General features: G+C 36.1%; 2 protein-coding genes across 4 annotated transcripts; both read left to right on the top strand.

The window, feature by feature from the left end:
• Positions 1-1,089: 1,089 nt before the first annotated feature.
• Positions 1,090-19,721, top strand: RP1 (RP1, axonemal microtubule associated). Of its 3 annotated transcripts, none has more exons than XM_026841710.1 (4): positions 1,090-2,362; positions 7,560-8,210; positions 9,510-9,681; positions 12,514-19,721. In XM_026841710.1, the coding sequence occupies exons 2-4, from the start codon at positions 7,572-7,574 to the stop codon at positions 18,057-18,059; spliced, it is 6,357 nt and encodes a 2,118-aa protein (XP_026697511.1). In that variant the 5' UTR covers positions 1,090-2,362; positions 7,560-7,571; the 3' UTR covers positions 18,060-19,721. The 3 variants fall into 3 exon arrangements, with proteins under 3 accessions (XP_026697511.1, XP_026697513.1, XP_026697514.1); XM_026841712.1 differs by having other exon boundaries at positions 1,092-2,362; positions 12,517-19,721; XM_026841713.1 differs by lacking the exons at positions 1,090-2,362; positions 7,560-8,210 and having other exon boundaries at positions 9,579-9,681; positions 12,437-19,721.
• On the top strand, positions 5,276-6,351 carry LOC113476295 (histone-lysine N-methyltransferase SETMAR-like; the record flags this gene model as incomplete). Its single annotated transcript, XM_026841714.1, is given in 1 exon segment — positions 5,276-6,351. A coding segment is annotated over 1 exon segment (1,008 nt), but the record flags the coding sequence as incomplete, so codon positions are not given.
• Positions 19,722-21,634: the final 1,913 nt, after the last annotated feature.

Raw genomic sequence — 21,634 nt, forward strand, 5'->3', positions numbered from 1 at the left:
TCAACTGGCTGTCTCTATGCCACTGTCTTCCTAGGGGACACACTCCTAGGGGAATCGGAAGGAAAACTCCCACTGATGCCTGTGGGCATTGGAGTAGAACCTTTGTCCTTGTCTGTCACTGCATTCACAAGGAGCCAAACCTGAGCTTTTCTCTGAAAAGTGAAAGGCAAGAACTGGGGTTAGTGACTGCCTCACAGACATATGGTCATTATTTCAGCTATTGACCAGTCAATAACCTTTACAAAAAAAATAGGACTAAGAGGGATATCAAGTTTAGAATAAAGGTAATGTTTAGTATCAGAGCTGAGAACTGAAGATATCTGGAGATAAACAGGCATGCAATTTAAGAGTGAGAATGACAGCAACCCAGAAAATTGTAATCCTATTTGCAATTACAATTTTAATCACTGGTACGTTTTCTCATGTGGCTTGATTTTGCCTTCTTACATTTTCTGGACCAACTTTATACTCTTATTTTTTTTTTTTCCCATTGGTTTATGTAAAAAGAACAACTGTTCCCCAAATATGAAGGTTAAATTATTATCACATCATTTTAGCAGTTCCATGTATGTCAATCAAGCTGCTCACTTGAATGGATGAAAAGTGGTTTTGTGTTGATATTGATTGCTGTAGGACTGTGATAATTTTCTGTGGCTTGTTGTCTTTAAGTCTAAATTAAACATAAAGTTTATTGTTTCTATTTTTACTATAAAATTGTCAATTTCCTCCATATTTTCGGAATATATGGAGTGTTTGCGGTACAAGAAGGAACACAGTGGAGCTTTTAATTTACATATGTCAGGACAGAAGCTTTGTAAGCCTTTTGAAGTCTTAGAGAATTAACGGGCATTCACACCATCAAGTGGTGACACTTGTTTATCATCACCAGGTCCCGGAAGTATTATCTCTTGGGTCTCAAATTCTAGTGGCATGCAGAAGCTACTGATGGATTAACTGGTTATCGAAAGTGGCTTTGCATGCTCTGGAAAGCTAATGGAGGTAGCAGTGATATTTTAAATCCTGATTTTTTTTTTTTTTTAAAGAAAAAAAAGAAAACCAGCTCTATAAAAATTCCTTTGTAAGTGGTTAAGTTATAAGACGTCAGAATAACACATAGAATTTGCACTTGTCCATCTTCTGAACAAGTGTAAACAACAGAATACTGACTGGAATATAAGCAGTATATTAGCTAAAATAGGTTAAGGACCTAAATAATTAAATTAATATTTAAGGCAATGTTTATAGCAAAATATTTATGCAAGATTGTCATTTAATGTTTATGCCTATGCATCTTTTCAACGTGGAACTGAAGTTGTATTTTAATAGTTCTATAAACATTGAATTCTCTACTAAGGAAAATAGTTGAAACTCATTATGGCATGCAGTGGTATTGTCTACTGAGTGGTGTTCTTGTTACTGTTCTATACAGCCAGTTTTGAGAGCTTGCTGTAATCCTGATTAAGCAAAGAAGCTCTAAATCAGATTATACATCTGGTAGCGATTAGATGGAACAGTTACTATCTGGGGACATAGTATTTCCAATGGAAAAAGAAAAAACCCCCACATTCTGTGGTATAATTAAGCTACAGTTAGATGTAATCCTGTTTCTTCATGAACTGTAATCACACATATTGATAATCATTGCATTGCCCCTTTTCCAGCATGTTGAAATGAAGAATACCTCATGGATGAAGAAACTCCTTCAGACTGTGATGTTTTATTGAGTGTCCTGAAAGAAACTGTGGAACAGTTTACATTGTGATCTCTGAATAGAGAAAATATGGGAGAGTCTTTAACACAGAGGGCTATCTTGATCAAACAATTGAGCAAAAGCAAGAATTAATGCCAGGAGATGTTTAATAAATAGTCTCAGAATGTGAGTGGTATAAGCTCCATTTTAACATGTTTAAAATTTACATCACTAAAAAATTTAGTTTGGAGGACAACCCTACACCGATAAGAAGATAGATTGGATGGCCTATGTTCCCCACCCACATTTTTATTTTGTGTGGTTCTATGAGTCTCTTGAGCAATCTAAGTAAACAGATAATTATATGAATTAAATATTTAAAAGGTAAGTAGAGTTAAAAAAATAATATAAGAGGACTTGCTGAATGAGATGTTAGTCACTGCTCTGAACAATGGCTACTTGAGGTGAACCTGGTTTTGTGATTAACATTAGCTGAGATTAAGCAAATGGATTATGCCTTTTTTTTTTTTTTTTTTTTTTTTTTCTAGCTGATCACACTTGTAATAAGACTAAGGATGTTCATTTCATATGGCATAGACAATCACATGTACAATTTATAAATCTTTGAGAACAAGCTAACTACTCTTTTATTTACATAGGACGTGACTGTGGGTGAGTATGATGAAATTATATGCAATACTTACCAGCTGTATGGCATTAGACATATTCTTATATGTTTAGAACAAAGTGTTCCACTTAGAATCTTTATAAATTCCAGCAGCTTTGTGCATAAACTTTGAATGAGTGGTTTTGTTTATGAGAATGCAGGCAAAGGGATTCAATCCTGGATTCCATTTGTTTATCTTGCAGAATAAAATTTTTAATGTTGTAATTGCCAGAATATCTTAATAGACAGTCTGTATCATGCAGTATGAGCTATTTCTTAATTTTAGAATAAAATAATTTAAGTATGAAAATCGATACTATGTTTAACGTAAAATGAAGACATTACAGTGTGATTACCTGAAATATGCAACAGTAGTTTCTACAATATGTTGATTATTCATTTGTTGAAATGTTTGCTGTTTGTAAGGTGCAATTATAAGGTAACTGAAAGATGCATAAGTGATTTCCACGATTAAAATTAATACTAGAAAGCATTCAGACATGGCATGCTATGCAACCATCGGTTCTTTCATACGTGGTGTGCTATACAACTATCGGTTCTGTTTTGTCATTAATGTTTTGCTAAGGAAAACTTTTTCTCAATTACTTTTGTGGGTTCAAGTTATTTCATGTTTACAATGAAAACTGTCTTTTTTCTTTATATGTGTATTCTCTCTTCGGTTTGGGTTTTGTTACTTCCACAGTATCGAGACTCAGTCTAGTGTTTATCTTTATGTAAAATGTATTGTATTTCTCTTCCAAATGTTGATGCTTACACAACTGAATGTTTTACACAAGTACAAATATTCAGAGCAGCTTCTTAGAGGCTAATTCAATCTGTAGTCTCCTGAGAAAATCCATGTATTTTATCTCTTGTAAGAGTGAATAATCATACAGTTAGATGAAATTCCACTCCATTTTCATAAAGGGTGACACGGTGTAGTACAGAGTAGCTGAGGTTCTATATCTGTTCATTTCTGTCTGTGGCTATTAAAGATGATGACGTAGGAGTTTTCTCACCTTCCCTAGAGATCCTGAACTGGACTCAGCGAGCTCAAGTCTTCTTGACCAGTTAAATGGGGTAACATGATATTCAGTTCACTCAAGAACTTTACTACTGTCATTGCTGCTTTTATTGGAGTAGAATATTTGCTCTGCAAAGAGAGTAGGAAAGTCTGTATTGCACCTAGCAATAAAAATGTCCTTATGGATTTCCCCTAGGAATATGGGTATAAACAGAATGGCACATGAAGCATAAAATGGCTGGTTCAAATTGTATCCCTAGTTTTAACTCACCTGTCAACCTCTCAGTTTAGAAGTGTAATGAAAATTTAGGCAGCTAATGAATAGATGTGTCAAAAAAAGATGGACTGGTCATGGACTGGTTTGTATAAATTGCTGCAGCCAGGCTTGACAATTTCTTCCTGCATATCCGTTAATGAAATAGCTACAGATTGGAGGGTTTTTACATTTTAATTTTTTTTTTTTTTTTTTTTAAATGGAATTGTGATTACTTAAATTGATCTTTGTGTACATAATTCTGGTACAGAATGTACCTTACAGACCTGTTTGGTTATTTTTCAGTTTTAGCATTTCAAATGAGTACAATTTACAGCATATATAATGTATTAAAAGGAGACATTTCTTCCTGTTCTCTGATCATTGTTTAAAATAATGAACATTTAAAAAATTATTAATTCTTAGTGAAGGCAAAACACCCAAGCTGAAAAAAGTGCATTACTGGAAAAGCTGTAGGAATACAGCAAGATAAAACCTTGTCAAATATGACTTTGTTTGAACCTTGACTGTCTTGAAAAATAACATTTTCTTATCAGTTTCAGAGCTGATGTATGTAGTACTAAAATAGTCAAAATATCATTTTCCATAGATTCATTAAAAATATATGCAGTAGCCAGAAGAGATTGTTCCATTAGTCAATATGTCAGCTACATCAAGGTGACATTGTCAAAGAATTTAATTTATATTATTTTGATTCCCTGAGACTGCTATACAGATTTTCAGTAAAACTCTACTAAAACTGCTTCCTTGAGGCTGATTAGTTGACTAGCCATTTCTACTCCATGTTCCAGTCAAAGCAATCATTAAGATAAAGTGATTTTATTCATTTAAAGGGTTGTCATTACTGTATCTGTATATAGATTAGATTGAAATGGAAAGATTGTAATGAGAGTGCACTGGTTTCAAGCATGAAGATTCATAGAATCATTCAGGTTGGAAAAGACCCTTGGGATCATTGAGTCCAACCATCAGCCTCACTCTACAAAGTTCTCCCCTACACCATATCCCCCAACATCTCATCCAAACGACCCTTAAACACATCCAGGGATGGTGACTGCACCACCTCCCTGGGCAGCCTATTCCACTGTCTGACCACTCTTTCTGTTAAAAATTTTTTTCTAATGTCCAGTCTAAACCTCCCCTGTTAGAGTTTAAAGCCATTCCCTCTTGTTCTGTCACTAATCACCTGTGAGAAGGCACCAGCACCAACCTCTCTACAATGTCCTTTCAGGTAGCTGTAGAGAGTGATGAGGTCTCCCCTCAGCCTTCTCTTCCTCAAACTGAACAGTCCCAGCTCCTTCAATTGCTCCTCATAAGATCTGTTCTCCAGGCCCTTCACCAGCTGTGTTACCCTCCTCTGCCCTCACTCCAGCACCTCGATATCTCTCTCGTATTGAGGTGCCCAAAACTGGACACAACACTCCAGGTGTGGCCTCACCAGTGCAGAGTACAGGGGGACTATCACCTCCCTACTTCTGCTGGTCACACTATTTCTAATATTAGGCTGTTCGGAAATTAATTTCTGTTTTGTAATGTGATTTTCATTGTATATGTTTCAGGAATAGTACCTTCTCAACTGGTGTACTGTTATATATTTTTGAAAAGCTCATGTTATGAACTTTCACGCTGTATAATTAAATTATAATATAAACTGCGTTTTTGACAAATTTTTGAGGTTTGAAGTTCAGATGTCAAAACAGCAATTTCGACAGATCTGCTTTTATAAGTTCAAACTTGGACGTAATGCAGCGCAAGCTGCTCGAAACGTCAATGAGGTATATGGCCAGGGAAGTGTTAACGAATGGACAGTGCAACTTTGGTTCCAAAAATTTCGACGTGGCAATTTTGACCTTGAAGATTAAGAAGGTCGCGGACGTCCTTCTGCTATTGACGACGATGAATTGAAGGCTCTGGTGGAAGCAGATACACGCACAACTGTTCGAGAACTTACAAAAGAACTCAAGGTAAGCATATCAACTGTTTCTGAGCATCTGAAGAAGACTGTAAAGTCAAAGAAGCTCGACAAATGGGTGCTGCACGAATTGAATGAGAATCACAGAAATCACCATTTTGAAGTGTCATCGTCTCTTAGTTTTTGCAACCAGAACAACCCGTTTCTCGACCGTATTGTGACATGCGATGAGAAATGGATGCTCTACTATAACCGGTGACGATTGGCTCAATGGTTGGACCACGATGAAGCTCCGCAGCACTTCTCAAAGCCAAATCTGCACCAAAAGAAGGTCATGCTGACTGTCTGGTGGTCTGCTGCTGGTTTAATCCACCACAGCTTCCTGAATCCAGGTGAAACAATCACGGCGAAGAAGTACATCCAGCAAATCAATGAAATGCACCAGAAACTTCAACGGCTGCACCCAGCACTGGTCAACAGAAAGGGTCCAATCCTCCTCCACGATAACGTGCAGCCACACGTTGCACTTTCGACGCTGCAACGGTTGAATGAGCTGGGCTATGAAACTCTAATTCATCCACCGTACTCACCAGACCTCTTGCCCACTGACTATCACTTCTTCAAGCATCTCAACAGCTTCCTGTGCGGGAGACACTTCAGGAACCAAGGGGAGGCTGAAACTGCCTTCGATAACTTCATTGCCTCCAGAAGTCCAGAATTTTATGCAACCGGGATAAATAAGCTTGTTTCTCATTGGCAAAAATGTGTTGATTCTAATGGTTTTTATTTCATTTAATAAATTTTAGTCTGAGCTGAGATATGCCACTTCAAACATACAGGTTGAAATCGACAATTACTTTCTGAGCCGTTGGCTTTCTTGGCCACCTGGGCACACTTCTGGCTCATGTTCAGCTGCTGTCAGTTAGAACCCCCAGATCCTTCTCTTCCAGACAGCTCTCCAGCCACACCTCCCCACGCCTGTAGCGATGCATGGAGTTGTTGTGGCCCAAGTGCAGGACCTGGCACTTGGCCTTGTTGAAGCTCATCTCGTTGACATTGGCCCAACAATCCAATCTATCCAAGTGTCTCTGTAGTGCCTCCCTACCTTCATGCGGATCGACATACCTGATTAACTTGGTGTCATCTGTGAGTTTACTATCAATATAATTGTCAGAAATAATCTGTTGATTAAAAGACTCATATTTAAATGTTCCAATTTAAAGGCTACTTCTACTGAGGAATACCTGAAATTTTTGTGTCATTATAAAGGATTTAAAGGCTTTTCACTAAAAAAAAGTCTTATCTGATCAGTAGATTTTTTTCCTCAGTATAAATGCAAATATTGTAATGGTTTCTTATCATGAGACATAAAACATAATAGAAAAGTAAATGATCTGTTAACTTATGATACAACTTAACTCGAAAACATGTTTTGGGCCTTATTCTGGTATAGTTTACTGTGTAGTAAATCAGGAGCCTTTTCTCTGACTCCAGTGGATTTGCCCTGTTATAAAACTAGTATATGAGATCGGAATGAATTGTACTGTCTTTCAGTTTTGTTATTTTGGGCTGAATATAGCTCATGCCTAGGCACAAATTTCTCCCTCCTTATAAGGATTTTGCTAATATTTTAAATATGAAATGTTGTCATTAGCTTCATCCTCAAGAAAGAAAACATCTAATTATCATTCTGACTGACAAAGTATCCTCTTCAAAGGAAAGGTCTCTTTTACCAAAATTATAAGAGATTTGAAATTACGTTGGAGAGTGTTGGGAATATTTGCAAGTAGAGCTATGTTAACGTAATCCAACAGTACTGGAGTCTTTGTGGAATTTAGAGATAACAGCTTGGATCCATTTAAATCCAATGATTTTTGGCACAACTCACTGCTGTTGGTTTGTTATAAATTCTCTTTCTGTACCTTTCAAAATGAAGACTGTATTATTACTAGTCATAAGAAAAGTTTTATATCCATCTCCTCTTTCTTCCAGATTGCTGTCAAAATGAGTGAAACACCTTCAACTAGTTACTCGGTGAATCAGCCAAACTCCTCCGAGAGTGAACAGAGTTTATCCACACACCATTTCAATGTTACTGAACCTGTTGTGGCAAAACGGATCTGTTTCTATAAAAGTGGAGATCCTCAGTTTAATGGGATCAAAATGGTCATTAATAATCGCTCTTACAAAACATTTGATGCCTTGCTGGATAGTTTATCCAAACGGGTCCCATTGCCTTTTGGAGTAAGGAATATTAGTACACCGAAAGGGAGACACAGCATCACCAATCTGGAGGATCTTGAAGATGGAAAATCTTATATTTGCTCCCATCAAAGGAAAATGAAGCCCATCAACCTGGAACAGGCTAGCAAAAAGCCGCTGCCCTGGCAGATGAGTAGGCCTGTCAGCACTCGTCGTCAAGCTGTGAAATTAGCAAGGGAGAATGAAGATCGATTTGGCATTCAAGAGATCAAAATAACAACTCCCAAAAAGATGTTTTTTTTCAAAAATGGGGATGTAAGACTCAGGCGTACCATAGTTCTGGGAAAGAAAAATACACAAACCTTTGAGACCTTTCTGGATTATGTGAGTGAGGTAATGCAATATCCAGTTGTGAATCTATATACAACTGATGGCAGAAAGGTGAGAAAAAAGATAAATACTGACAGTTTTGATTTTATCAATTATAAGTTTGAGATACTGGCCTGATGTAAGAACTCATGCGCTGAATTTCAGCTGTTTCTTTTCTATGGCTTTTTCCCTTCAGAAAGGCTGCTAGCTTGGAGAAAATATTCTTTAATCTTATATTTTAAGGCATCATGAAAAAAAGTATTTGTTTTTCTTACTCAGGCCCGTTTTGGACATGCTCTTAATTCTATGTTTTTTCCCATTTATACAGAAACTTCCTTTAGTCTTAATGCTGTTTATCTGTGATTTTTAATGTTTTAAAAATATGATAAGGAGCATCTAATAGCCACATGTTCATTTCACAAATTCAGAGTGGTTTGACATTAATGACTTGGAATTATGACACTGATTGTCTTATAGTTTTCAAACTGTGGACCAGGTTCTGTACCTCTAAACCCAGATGGTGCAGCACTAATAATCCTGATTTTCATCTCACATGCTCTTTTATATAATATTATCTCACTTCGAATTTTATCTGTGTGTTTAACCACAGAAAAGCACTTGTAATTATGCCTAACAGGTATCTAGAAAGAGAATTCTATGCAAAGCTCCGAGAGTTCAAGGAAAAGCCATTTGGTGAAATTCTGTATTAGGCTGGGAAACTGTCCATATCACCTATAAATCAGTGAAGTGCAGTTTGTGAGCCTTATCTTGCAATATATTTTGGAACATAAATTCAAACCTGTTAGTCAAGGTTCTAAGTACCTTGTTCTGGTCAGACCTGCTTTAAGCAGAGGGTTAGACTACGTGACCTCCAGAGGTCTTTTCCAACATATATTGTTCTGTGATTCTGTCCTATTCCTCTGTGGCAGTACAGGTCAAGTACTTATAGTGTATTCTGAATTTCCCCTTTCTTCCTCCAAATATGTGTTCACATGTATACCTACCTCCAAATGCATATTCTTATTTCATGACTATGAACAGTCACTGGGCAATGATGAAACAAATTTACATATGCAAACACTTAAATTATAAGAAAATTTTGATCTGGATCCAAGTTGCTTCTTGATGTCTTTTTCGAATATATTTATATAACAAGACATACCCTCACAGAGATAGGAATTGCCTTATAGGAATTGAAAAATTAATTCTGTGCTGTGATACATATTTAATAGACTGCTGCAAACTAATGTAGAGACTAAGAAGTGAAGTTATTAAAGTATGAAAAGGATAAATCTCTTACATTATTTTTTGTGGTTACTAAGGCAGAGAATTTAATATTGCTTTTTTTTTTTTTTTTTTTTTTTTTCCCAGGTTCCTAATCTTCAGGCCTTGATATTGTGTTCTGGAGCTGTAGTCGCAGCAGGGAGAGAGCCTTTTAAACCAAGCAATTATGATTCTCTTGGGTATTCACGGCCTGCTAAATTGCTTGGAATTGCAAATCGTGTGTACCCAAAAGCGAATGCCAAGTCAGAGAGTGAAAATAGTAAGTTCTTTGAATTAATTTGTATTTTATTGATTGGTTTACTTCTCTCAGCATAAGACATAAACCATGACAGTCTTACTAGGGTCAAGCTTATTCAAAAAGGCCAGTTGAAACTGTTTATATCTGCTTTTACTCCTCTATAAGCATGAGAAAGATCAAAGTGTTAATGTTCTTTTTAAAACGTAAGTTTCTACTAAGTACTCAGCTAGTACACATATTTTCTTTCAAACAGACTTATTTGGAACATGGATGCAAATATATATATTTTATTTTAATGCACTTGACTGCCATTGTTATCAGTTTTCTGGTGTCACAGTTAATAATGGTAGTGGTAAAAAAGAAACCACAGGCTGGCTACTTCAGGCTCTTAACTGACTGAAATTCTTGAGCAAAACTTCTGTGCAGTTTTCAGAACTTACCTTAGCAGGTGGAGGTTTGACTTATGCCATTCAGTTTTTCCCATGTCCCATGTTCCACATGAGCAGGAAAAACATTATAGCACCCATCCACTCACAAATTCATCATGTTTTTGAAGCTGCTTTTATCTAAACAGTGTCATTCTTTCTTATATCCTCATGGCTGTGATATATGTTTCTTTTGGATAAGTTTGGGAAAGGATACGCAAATATGTACTTTGATTACTCATGGAGTTGTACCACTGTCAAGGTCAGTAAAGAGTGTGAAGTGGCCAGTGGATGATCAAGAACATGAGGAGCTGTTGGAGAGAAGCCAGGCTAGCTCAATAGCCTGCAGTTGAGGGGAACTAAATGCCGCAGTACCAGAGCTTTAGGTTGTGTGGGAATCCTTGGCATTAGAGCATCCTGTAGGGCAGACATACGTCTAGGGGGAAACATGCGTAATCCAGAGATACCTTGTACTCTTAATACAGCTGCGTGGTATACTGAGAGCCCAGGGAACACTGTAATTGTTTCTGTCTGTGAGTTCCCAGAGTAATCTTGACTGTGTTATCGAGTGCATTGATATATAAGTCTTCCATTTATTTGACGGAGTTTCTTCCACATCCCTCACAGTTTACTATGTCCCCACCAAACTATTCATTTTAGTTTTTCTCAACCTTCATGTTCTTTTGACTTGTACAACTTGAACAGAGCAAAACTAATGAGTCAAGAGAGAATGAGTAGGAACATTTTGAGCATGAAAGTTCTGCAGAAACAAAAAATCTTACCCAAATTTGCTTTGAGTCAGAGACTGAGCCTTGTGGTCATAGAAAATGTGAGTAGGTGAGAATCCGATAAGCTCCCTCTTCTGATCCTTAGTTAATAGCAATTACAGAAAGAGAGAGGAAAAACAAATCTTCTTTTTGTCTTTAACCTGAGAAATTCAAAGTAGTCTGTGTAGGAGACATCACTGATGATGTGAGAGCCTGAAAAATCAAATTTTAGGGACTTTGTTCCAATTCCATTTCCTGAGACAGAGAAGGTGAGATTTTTACTTTGGGAAGCATAAGGTCTGGTCTGTCTTAGAGGAGTTAGCACAAACTTTTATTCCTGATTCAATTCATGTTAAAGCATATGCTTGGGAAACTTGCAAGGCACTCTGCCTGAAATTATAGACACGTATCTATAAAAATAATGTTAACTGTGAAAGTCTCGATATGAGACCATTTGTGACTCACTTGAGAAAAAAAAAAAACCTGCTTAAATTCAAGCAATGTAGAGAAGTTAATATTACATGTGTTAAAATACCTTTCTGCAAGTGAAACCTTTCTATTAAATGGTGGCTCCTATATATTTAGGTATCGGTAGCAGTTGTGGATGTCTTTGTGTGGGTGTACATGCACTGTTTCCCTTGCACAAGCAGAACTGCTTGGAAGACAGCAAAACTTTATTTTTATCTCATGTTCTTTTATGTCTCACCTCTTCAGTGACAACTGCTAGAGAGAGATGAGGTATAATTTTTTTAAAAGCTAAGTTATTACAGAGTAATCAAAACATATTTTGGGAATATTTAGTGTGTATGCAAACACATATTGGGCCATACTCAAAATTCATTGAAGTCTGGAAGTATTCTCACTGGCTTTAGTGAGTTTTGTGCCATCGTCTACAGTACTGTAGTATAAAATATATCTCAGAATGTCATGATTTAAATTCAGATTTTATAAGAAGTTCAAGTGCTTCAGTGTTTACTTCTCTACAGAAGGTCAGTCCAGGGGCTTGGATCTGAACCCTTTATTCCCATGTGTGTCAGTGACACTACTCACAGTAATTACTCATATGCCGAAAATTGTTGGATTAAGCACAGGGAGATATATGTTCACCTTGACTGACACATTTTAGCACTAACTGTAAGAACTAATAGGAAATTATATATTAATAATCGCAAAGGCATGAAGAAGAAGAAGAAGAAGTAAAGTTGGTAACTTTCAGCCCAAAGAAGCAAGGGCCTGTGGATCATTTGAAAGGTTCAAGGCAACCCCAGCTTCCAACTAAGTAAAATGAGAGTATTTAGTACTTTTTTAGTCTTTGGAGCTTCAAATAAAACTATGGCTCTGGCATTAGAAAGAACCATTGCAAAATAAAATTGTGGAAAAGTAGTTAAACGCTTGATTCTTTATTAAAAATTGGTTATGTTTCTCTAACAACTTCTTAAAAAGAACGGCAAGATTAGTGATGTTTTTTTCTTTACATTCTAATAGTCTGGTAAAACAAACACACTTCATTAGCTTCTTTTGTACTAATATTTCTCCTTTTTTCTTTTCTCTTCCTTTGCTGCCTGTCTGGTGTCTTACCGTCTGGATTCTTATGCATGATATTTGCCTGCTCTACTTGCCCTCTACTGAATGAATTTGGGTTCTTTCAATGTAATTATTAGTAGTGAGAGCTGAAATGGTCTCTAGCTCAAGATCTCGGATATTCTCAGTTTCATCTGATAAAGGGTCCAGCAATGATAACAACTCAAATTATAACAACTCAGATTCTTCCTATGTTCCTGGCAGTCATAATGGTATAGGAGGAAATCAGTCAATCACTGGTGAAAATTTATCTGTGGCACAGTATGAAGATGACATTAAAAAATCTGTTCATCTTAATCAAGATGGCAGTATCACAGTGGAAATGAAAGTTCGATTCAAAATTAAAGAGGAAGAAACCATTAAATGGACAACCACTGTAAGTCGTGCTGGCCTTTCTGATGACAAAAATACCACCATTTGCAATTCTGCAATGCATGCGGAAGACTGCTCATCTAATGTAAATGTATCAGAACATGTCAAACGAAAAGATGCTCCATTTTTGAAGAGCTATGATAAAGAAGAGGGAGACTCATTACAGCAACTCAGTGCAGAAGTGTCAGACAAGGAATCGGAGTCTGATTTAAAAACTGCCAGTTGTAATATCTATAAGAACAATTCTGCAGATCTAGATGTAAGCAATGTCCCTGAGGATAATATCAAACCTCGCTTCTATAGGCCTCCCACCCCTGGGCCCAGGCGTGTTAGACAAAAGAAAGCAGTAGTTGAAAGTGTCACCTTGGTATCTGAGAAAGAGATTCAGGAGAAGACAATACGACAGTTTTCCTTCAGTGAGGAAATACAGAATGGAGAAAATAAATCTGAGTATTGCATGGTAGCTCATTCAAGCAGAAAAAAATCAAGTGTCAGTAATCCAAAGTTTAGTGAGATGAGTGACAATGATTTATTAAAGCTTTCTTCAGGTAATGTAAAAGAAGAAATGCTTTTTAAAGTAAGCTGCAAAAGTAATGATTTAATAGAAACCACAAATAGAAAGACATTAGAAGTGCCTGACGAGGATGAATTGGTACAGAATATATTAGAGAAATCAGTTGTGGAGCAAGATACATATAATAGTTTAGTGTCAACCTGCAAAGCTAACATCAGCAGTTTCATGCCATCATCAAAAATTCACCAGCCAGCTAGGCCAGGGTCAGCAGACCAGATCTATGAGTCATGTGATATTAAACAAATAAAAAGATCACTGAGTTCTTTCATTAGATATTCAGAGTTATGTCAGTCAAAAGAAGAAACAAGGTGCAAAGCTTCTGATTTATTACTTATTTCTCAAGATTCAGTGCATTCAGCCTGTTCTGGACATAGCCAGATGAAGATGACGGTACCTCCATCTAGTAAATCTCCTACTGAGAAAATAAATGCGACAACTGGATTCTTTCCTACTGTAACTGAAAGTGAGAATCAAATCAGTGTCAGAACTGAATCTGTTGCAACAACACATCTCAATGATAACAGCCAATCTGCACCTTCTTCTACCAAAAAGAAGAAGAAGAAGAGAAAAGTGACTAACTTCCTAGAACAAGGTACATATGAAAATCAAGAACATAAAGAGATTTCAGGGATAATTAAAAATGAGGGAATGCCTATCACAAGCAAAACCACACAAGATTCCACAACAGAGCCTATGGATAATTATTCTGAAATGCCCCAGAAAAAGGGAACAGAATTTTTTGTAAAAAGCAATGATGGGTCTGTCAATTCAGACAAAAGCATATGTCCTGAAGATGAGTTCTGTCACCAGGATTCAGTGGAAAAAAATGAATTATCATCTAATAAAAAACAAAGAAGTAGTAACAACAAGGTGGCCAAGGTAAAATTAAAGTCAGTCAAAAAGAATAGTGTTTCATCTGCAAAGAGTGAAGATGGTCTAATGACAGTTGATTCAAACAATGAGTCTGAACACAGTCAGGATACACTAAGTACTGAGAAAGAGGACACACATCTCACAACCAGTTCTTTTGAACAGACCCCTGAGTCACCATTGATTTCAAATCCATTGTCAGAAGTGCCAAAGAACCTTAACTTTGAAAAAGAAAAGAATATTTTGGAAAATTTGTCATCAAAGAAAGAGAAAAAGCAAAAGGGGATGAAAAATAATCTAAGTAAAGGTGCAAGTAAGTTAAATACGTCAGAGAGCGCCATTACACCAGAGGCTCTAAAACATGAGGATTTTCAAGAGGAGGTCGTTGAACATTCACCAGAAAACTATGTCCAAACTTGGCTGAAAAACTTGTTACCAAATTCTGTCTTACCCCCTATAAATAAAAAAGAATGTAATGTAGAGAATAGCAATGTCTGTCATTTTTCTAAAGAAAATACTGATACTTCTGTAGATAAAGAAACAAGATTTATCACAAATAAAGTGCATGTGACTGGAGAAGACTATCTGGTTGAACATAATCTAACCAAAAAATCATTAAAGCCTATTTGTGAACTGGGGTCTTTAGAAGAATCAGCCAAGGATTCGGGTGAAAAAAACCCTGACTCTTTGATTCATGCTAATACAACTATTGTAAAAGAATCCAAGTATTCACTAAAGTCAGAACTTCATCATGATGATAAACTACACTTGTTTCATGAAACACATGACAATGATAAAAAGATGTCAGACGTTGATATTCAAGATACCATCCTATGTCAAAGAAAAAAATCTGAGGTTGCTGTTCAAGTTGATTGTGCAGTTGTCAATGAGAAAATGGGAACTGATGTTCAGAATAATTGCATGTCTACCATGTTGCTGCATGAACTACAATCCACTTTGCTTGATCTCCAGAAAGAACATGGTGAATGTATAGGGAAAGCTTGTAGCCTTTCAGATCTTTCTCCTTCAGCTTTTGCTTCTTCCTCCAATGTCCTCCTAGCTTGGCTACTTATACTCAATGTAAGAGAGAATTTTATTGAGACAAGCAAAGATGATATGCAGAAAACTCCCTGTAGTTGTTCTGAAATATTTACACAGTTGCAATTTCTGAAACAAACTACAGTCATAGAAAAAGTTGATGAACTGAAGGCTGCGTTCTTACATTTTCAACAATCAAGAGAAAATAACTTGTTACACTTTGGTAGGGAACTCAAAAAGCAGGACTCCACACATGAGAATATGCCCATATCTGAAATTCATAATGGTATAAATTTGCATGAAAAATCAATTGAGCCTGGAATTCCAAAGGATAGTGTAAATTCTGAAGAAGCTCTAAACCGGTCTGAATTAGAAAGCTGTTTTGATATACAGAGAGACCTTTGTAGAGAAACAGAGACTTTAGTCTTGAGCGCTCCCAAAACACAGCTAGATGGTCAATATGCCAATACTAATTCAAATACCTGTAGTCTTGCATCAGTTATAGAGCTACCAGAGCAAAATGAAGAAAAGCCTGATAGCCTGTATGAAAAAACTCAAGATAAAACTGTGGATACATCATTCACTAATGAGGAGTCAGAAACCTCAGTAGAACCTAACTCAACGGTTTATAGTGTAAATTCTAATCAGGATACTCCTGAGTTAGAAGGTGAAAAAGATATTATGCATGTTACTACTGATAAAAGTGAAGATGAGAAAGCTGATCCAAAGTCAGCAGATAATGACCAAACCCCAAATAATCAACTTAAGCTAGCTGCTGAAACCTCTGTGGAATATAATAATGAGGATGATTCTGTAGAGGAGGACAAGGAAGATGCAGAAACTTGTGAGGAAACCTCTGAGAGATTATCCACAGCCTCTCCATTATCATTTTGTTATGAATCGAAACAAATTACAGAATGTGATATAAGTGAAGGAGAACAGAAACTGCAAGAAGAACTGGAGAATGAAATGTGTTCAGACTCTTCTCAGATAAAAAAATGCTTACGAAGTCCTGCTACTTCAGACTGGTCAGATTACAGACCAGATACTGAAGAAAGTGATTATAACTTTAGAGCATCCAGTGATTTGACCAATGAAAGTGGAGAAGAAGCAGTACTTGAAAAACATTATAATACTGGCTATGTAAAAAGAACTATTGAACGACTTTATGGAAAGACAGAAGCTTCATTTAAGCCTGACTTTCGCAAAGGATTTCCTTATATGTCAAAAGTATTTAAAACTGATACTGAAGAATCCCACTTTGCAGTGGTGGAAAAAAATGTTTGTTTTTCTCAAAAACCTATGTCTTGTTCTGCAGAGAAATTATCACATTCTTCACTACCACCACAAGAATTCCCAGCAAACATAAACAAAGATGACACTATATCAAAACCAGAAAATACATCTTTACCAACACTACAACCTACTCTTAACAGAGAAGAAACAAGTTATACTAATGACTGTTCAGTGGAATCTCCAAAGCAACATTGTCAACCTAGCATACGAGCTAATGAAGATGAAGGAGTATTGATAGATAAAGGCAAATGGCTTCTCAAAGAGAATCATTTGATAAGAATATCTTCACCTGAACGAATTGGAATGTATGGTAATTTGGATACATCAACAGACACAGTCCTTGATACTAACAGTGATGATGTTCCTTACTCGCACTTTGGCAATCTGAATCAGTACCCAGATCTCAAGGAAATCTCTTCTTCGGAACTTGAAGAAATGGCTAAACCCTCTGAAAATTTTTGCAACTACTTCAATATACCTCATAATAGTGATTCAGACCCTTTTCAGGATGACTTTACAAAAAGCAAACCTGGCCACAATGGTAAGATCACTTCCCTTCCTGCAGCAAACAAAGAAAAGGTCAAGCCATCAGTCATGGTAGGTTCTGCTTCCACACATCTTTCCACACAGGCTGATACCAATTTTCCAGCCTTTACATCTGTAGAGTTTAGATTGCCTGATAACAAGGTGCATCCATTGGAACAGCCTTCAAATGAGGAACCCATACAGTCTCAGCCAACTGGTGTTAGCAATCCTAACAGAAGTGCTCTTCAGGATGAAGATTCTCTGGATAAACTCCATGCTATGTGTGGTCAACATTGTCCAATACTGATGGTGACAGTAACACCAATTAATGAGGAACAGAGAGGATATGCCTACCAAAAGGCATCTGATATTGAGAACCAGCTGGGTCCATGTTTGTTGGCCAAAAAGAATGAACATTTACAGTGGTCAGGAGAAGATTTAATATCAGACAAAAATAATCATATGACTCTGAAGAACAACTGTATCAATAAGATTGTCAATAATATTTTAAATAGATTTTATGCTAGTAACACCTTAGATTTTATTAGTAACTTTGGAATACTTGCATCTTCAACTCTGAAAGACACAAGCAATTTAGGGAAGTTACATGTTAGAGAGGATACGAATGTAAAACTTATGGAAGTCAACAATTGTCAGAATAAGGTATCCAAACACATAATCAGTGATCTTGTGATAGTCACAAATAGTGAGCTACCTAGTAGAAAGCCAAAAATATGCCAAACTCTAAGAATAAGCCTAATTCATATTGTTGGAGAAAAATTTTCTCCCATGTTGGCAGATCCAGCAGAAGCCTGTCATTCTGAAACACTTCTGAAGTGTGACACTTCTTTAAATAACATTGAACATAATGACTCTGAAAATCTGAAAAATGAAAATGCCTTTCCTACAGAAGAAGAAGAAGAAGAAGAGAAGAAGAAGAAGAAGAAGTAGAAGTAGTCTCCTTTTGTACAATGGACAATGGAAACAGTAAAGATGAGAAAGACTCGTAATAGAGATCTTGGAATTTCTATAACATTAGTGAAAATATCTTCAGAAAAAAAAATCTCAAAATAAACTGCTGAATGCCACACCCAATAAAACTACTAATGTGAATACAGCCCAGACTTAGATAATTATAAATCACAATTGTTTGTTATTGCTGAAATACAGATAATTACTTAGATTTTTATGGGAACAAACATAGGGAGAAAAGTTGCTCTTCTAAGACAGTGATTTCTTGGTTAAAAACAAGGTTTTCCCTGAAATGTTATCTTTTCAGAGATATTCAGTTAAATACTAACCGTCTCATCTGTAGAGAAACAACTACTGCTTCTTAGAACAGAGAACTGAAATTTGAAATACCCGCCAGAGTTCGAAGATAAGATTCCTATATTTTATGACATTTGAGAAAGGGTTTGAGAGTTGTCTTTCAGTAGAAATGCTTTTTCCAGAAAAAAATCAACTTGATGTGTTTGATTTGAAATGAAATGTAGGAAATATTATTCAAATGCTGTAATACAATGAAAAGTAGGAAGCAGAAGTCAATGTTAACTTTATTTAGTTTAACGTTATCAAATTGCTATTTCAATTTTTAAAGGCCAACTTCAGAATATTTATGTGAGTAAAGCAATCTTTTGTTCTGTGTATAGGATCATCCAGACCCAAATAGAGTTTGCCTCTTTTATGCAGAGGATACTAGAAAAAGAGCACATTTATTGCTGCTGGGATTCCACAGGAATTAAGAAGGGAGACTGTATGTCAATGGCCTTCCTGACTGCCCTTGCCATATTCCCTTCTGAGGCAGCACCGCTTACTTTTAAAATTGTTCTACATACAAGTTTTAGTTGTGTGTTCTTTAACCTCTATATTTTAAAGGTTGTCCATGTCTTTTCTGTTTGTTTTGTTTTTTTTGTTTTTTTTTTTTTTTTGTAAATGTGTTGTATTATGAGAATCCAAGGCATATGTAATATGTTTCAGAATATTTCAATCTGTTATTAGAATTATTTTGGATACCTGTTTACAGCATTTTTTAATATTATGTGTGTGTAGTAAGTACTTACATGGTTTAAAATTTTCAGTAAATGATTTTAAACATAAAATTGGAAAATATTTGATGTATATTGTGATTAGGCAGAGCATTTCAGGTTTTTGGTTAGATTTTAATCCCTAACACTGCATAGTACCTTGCTTCAATGTCAATGAAGTCAGAGATATACCTGAAGAAGGAGGGTGCTGTTTTTCAGTTAGAGAATGAGAATTTGTCCATTCTGTACTCTCAGAGGCTGTGTCTAGACTAACTGGTATGTACATGCTGTGATAAATCCTGGATCATGACCCTTTGGTCATTCAGACTGGGGACATAATTAAAGGCTGACACAAATCCCTTTTGGCCCAGAGGCTTTGATTGTCTCACTGTGGGACAGAAGGCACATAAAAAGGAAGTAGAAGTTGGATCTGGAGCAAAGAGGTTTGAAGTACAGGTAGGAAACCTAGAAATACTCTTTAGTTCCTTTAGGAGCCAAGTGGCAGATATATTTCCCCATAAATAACTGATAAATTTCTGTCATTTGAAGCAGCATATTCTATGTAATAAACTAACATTACCACCTTAAAGAAACATATATTGTCTAATATATTTCACACCAAATATCTGTGTCTTATTTCCTATGCTGGAATTGTTTTCTGATGTTCTTCCCTTCATCTCCACACTTTTTGGCATCCTCCTTCACATGTTTTAGAACTGCTCCAAGTGAAGACTCTCAATGGTATTTTTTCATCCTTTAGCCTGTCAATACAGAAATAAAACCTATGGATAATGAAGCTTGAGATTACCAGAATCCAACTAAATGCTATATAGAATTCTGAGTACCTGGCTTCTATGGTGTAAATAATGTCAAAATGTTAGACAGGCATATTAACAGCTATATGTATGTTTCCATCACTCACAGTCCCGCTGGATTCTCAGCATCTTGACTTTTTCAGATCAAGGTCCAAGAACTTTAATCAGATTCTTATTATAGGCTTACTGAGCAAACTAAGCACTCAGAAGGTTATATGTGAGGTACTGCCTGAGGTTACAATTAGCAAGTGGTGAAATGATTGTTAAATTAGATGAAAGACTAGGTTCTGATTTCGGTATGTTAACTGAAATAGAAGGAATAAAATGGTCACTTCAGAACAGGATAAAAGGTTGACAGTGAGATGTACCATACTGTCACAGGGTTTATATATTCATTAATGGCTCAGGGAAGATATAGAATATTAAGTGGCTGAGATATGCAGATAAAATAAAATTGCTTTCATTAGATAAGATTGGAGATGGCGAAAAGAGAACCTCACAGTGCTGGTGACTAGAGCAACGTACTGACTGAAAAGGAAAAAACACCATGAGGAATATGAGCTACTTTAATAGGTAGCCTAATTCTGCAAATTAACTGCAAGAGGCATAAAGTCTTTGTGAATAAGTCAGGAGAAAATATACTTGGAAGGGACAAGCATATTAAATAATGTGTAAAAAACAGGACAGAAAACAATTCAGCAGGCATTTGAGGGCTTTTTATCAATAATGCCATTCTTCTAGAAGGAATTCAGTTTTTGCATTACCATGATTAAAATGAAATAGCCAACATATGATATAGATTACAGTCCCAGGATGTTTCAGTTTATCTAGTTTAGCCCCCTGCTAGTAAGGAACCACACAATTATGTAAGTAATTCCATTTAATTACTAAATCTAATTTTAAAACTTGTTATCTGTGGTCATTACAGCTTCCACTGGAGGGATATTCTAGAGTTTAAGTCTTCTGTCTGTATTAATGTCTTCTGTCTTAACTGTTTTCTAATTTGTATACTAAGCCTAGTCATGGTTAGTTTATATACATGTGTCTTAAAGACATCATTGTCATTTACTTAGATATGGCTTTTCCCTCCTTGGTATCTATCAACAAAATCAGGTATTCACTCAACTTTTTCTCCTACATAAACATTTTCTCCATTTCTTCTAATTGTCATGGTTGTCTTTCTCAGGACCTTTTCTAGTTTCAATAAATCTTTTTTTTTTTTTTTTTTTTTTTTTTTTATGTGGTACTTAAAAGATTGTTTCTCTGAACTCTGGGACACTGACAGGAAAATTTTTCTACTTAGAAATCTCTCTCCTGGTGCATCTTATAGCCACATCGATGACTTACTCCTTCTCTATTTTTTTAAAGTGATGAATTCCCTGTTCATGGCATTAAGTTCTGCTAGTATTTAAAAAGTGCATTTCCTTGCACTTTATGCTGTTATATATTATCCCTTTTCTACTATGGATTTTCTGATCCTCTTATACTTTGAAAATTCTTAGCAGCTGTGTTACAGAAATTACCTACTTCATGCAATATATTGATGAAAATATGGAATCCAGAGAAATTCCAGCACTGATTTCTGAGAAACTTACTAGTATACCTCTAAGTTAATAATTCTCATTTCTGCACAAACTTCGTGGTTTAGTCTCTCAGTGCACTTTGCATCCCATTCTGATTTTCCATT

The sequence above is a fragment of the Athene cunicularia genome, assembly GCF_003259725.1.
Source record: "Athene cunicularia isolate RWA chromosome 2 unlocalized genomic scaffold, athCun1 chr2_part1, whole genome shotgun sequence".
NCBI classification, from domain to species: domain Eukaryota; kingdom Metazoa; phylum Chordata; class Aves; order Strigiformes; family Strigidae; genus Athene; species Athene cunicularia.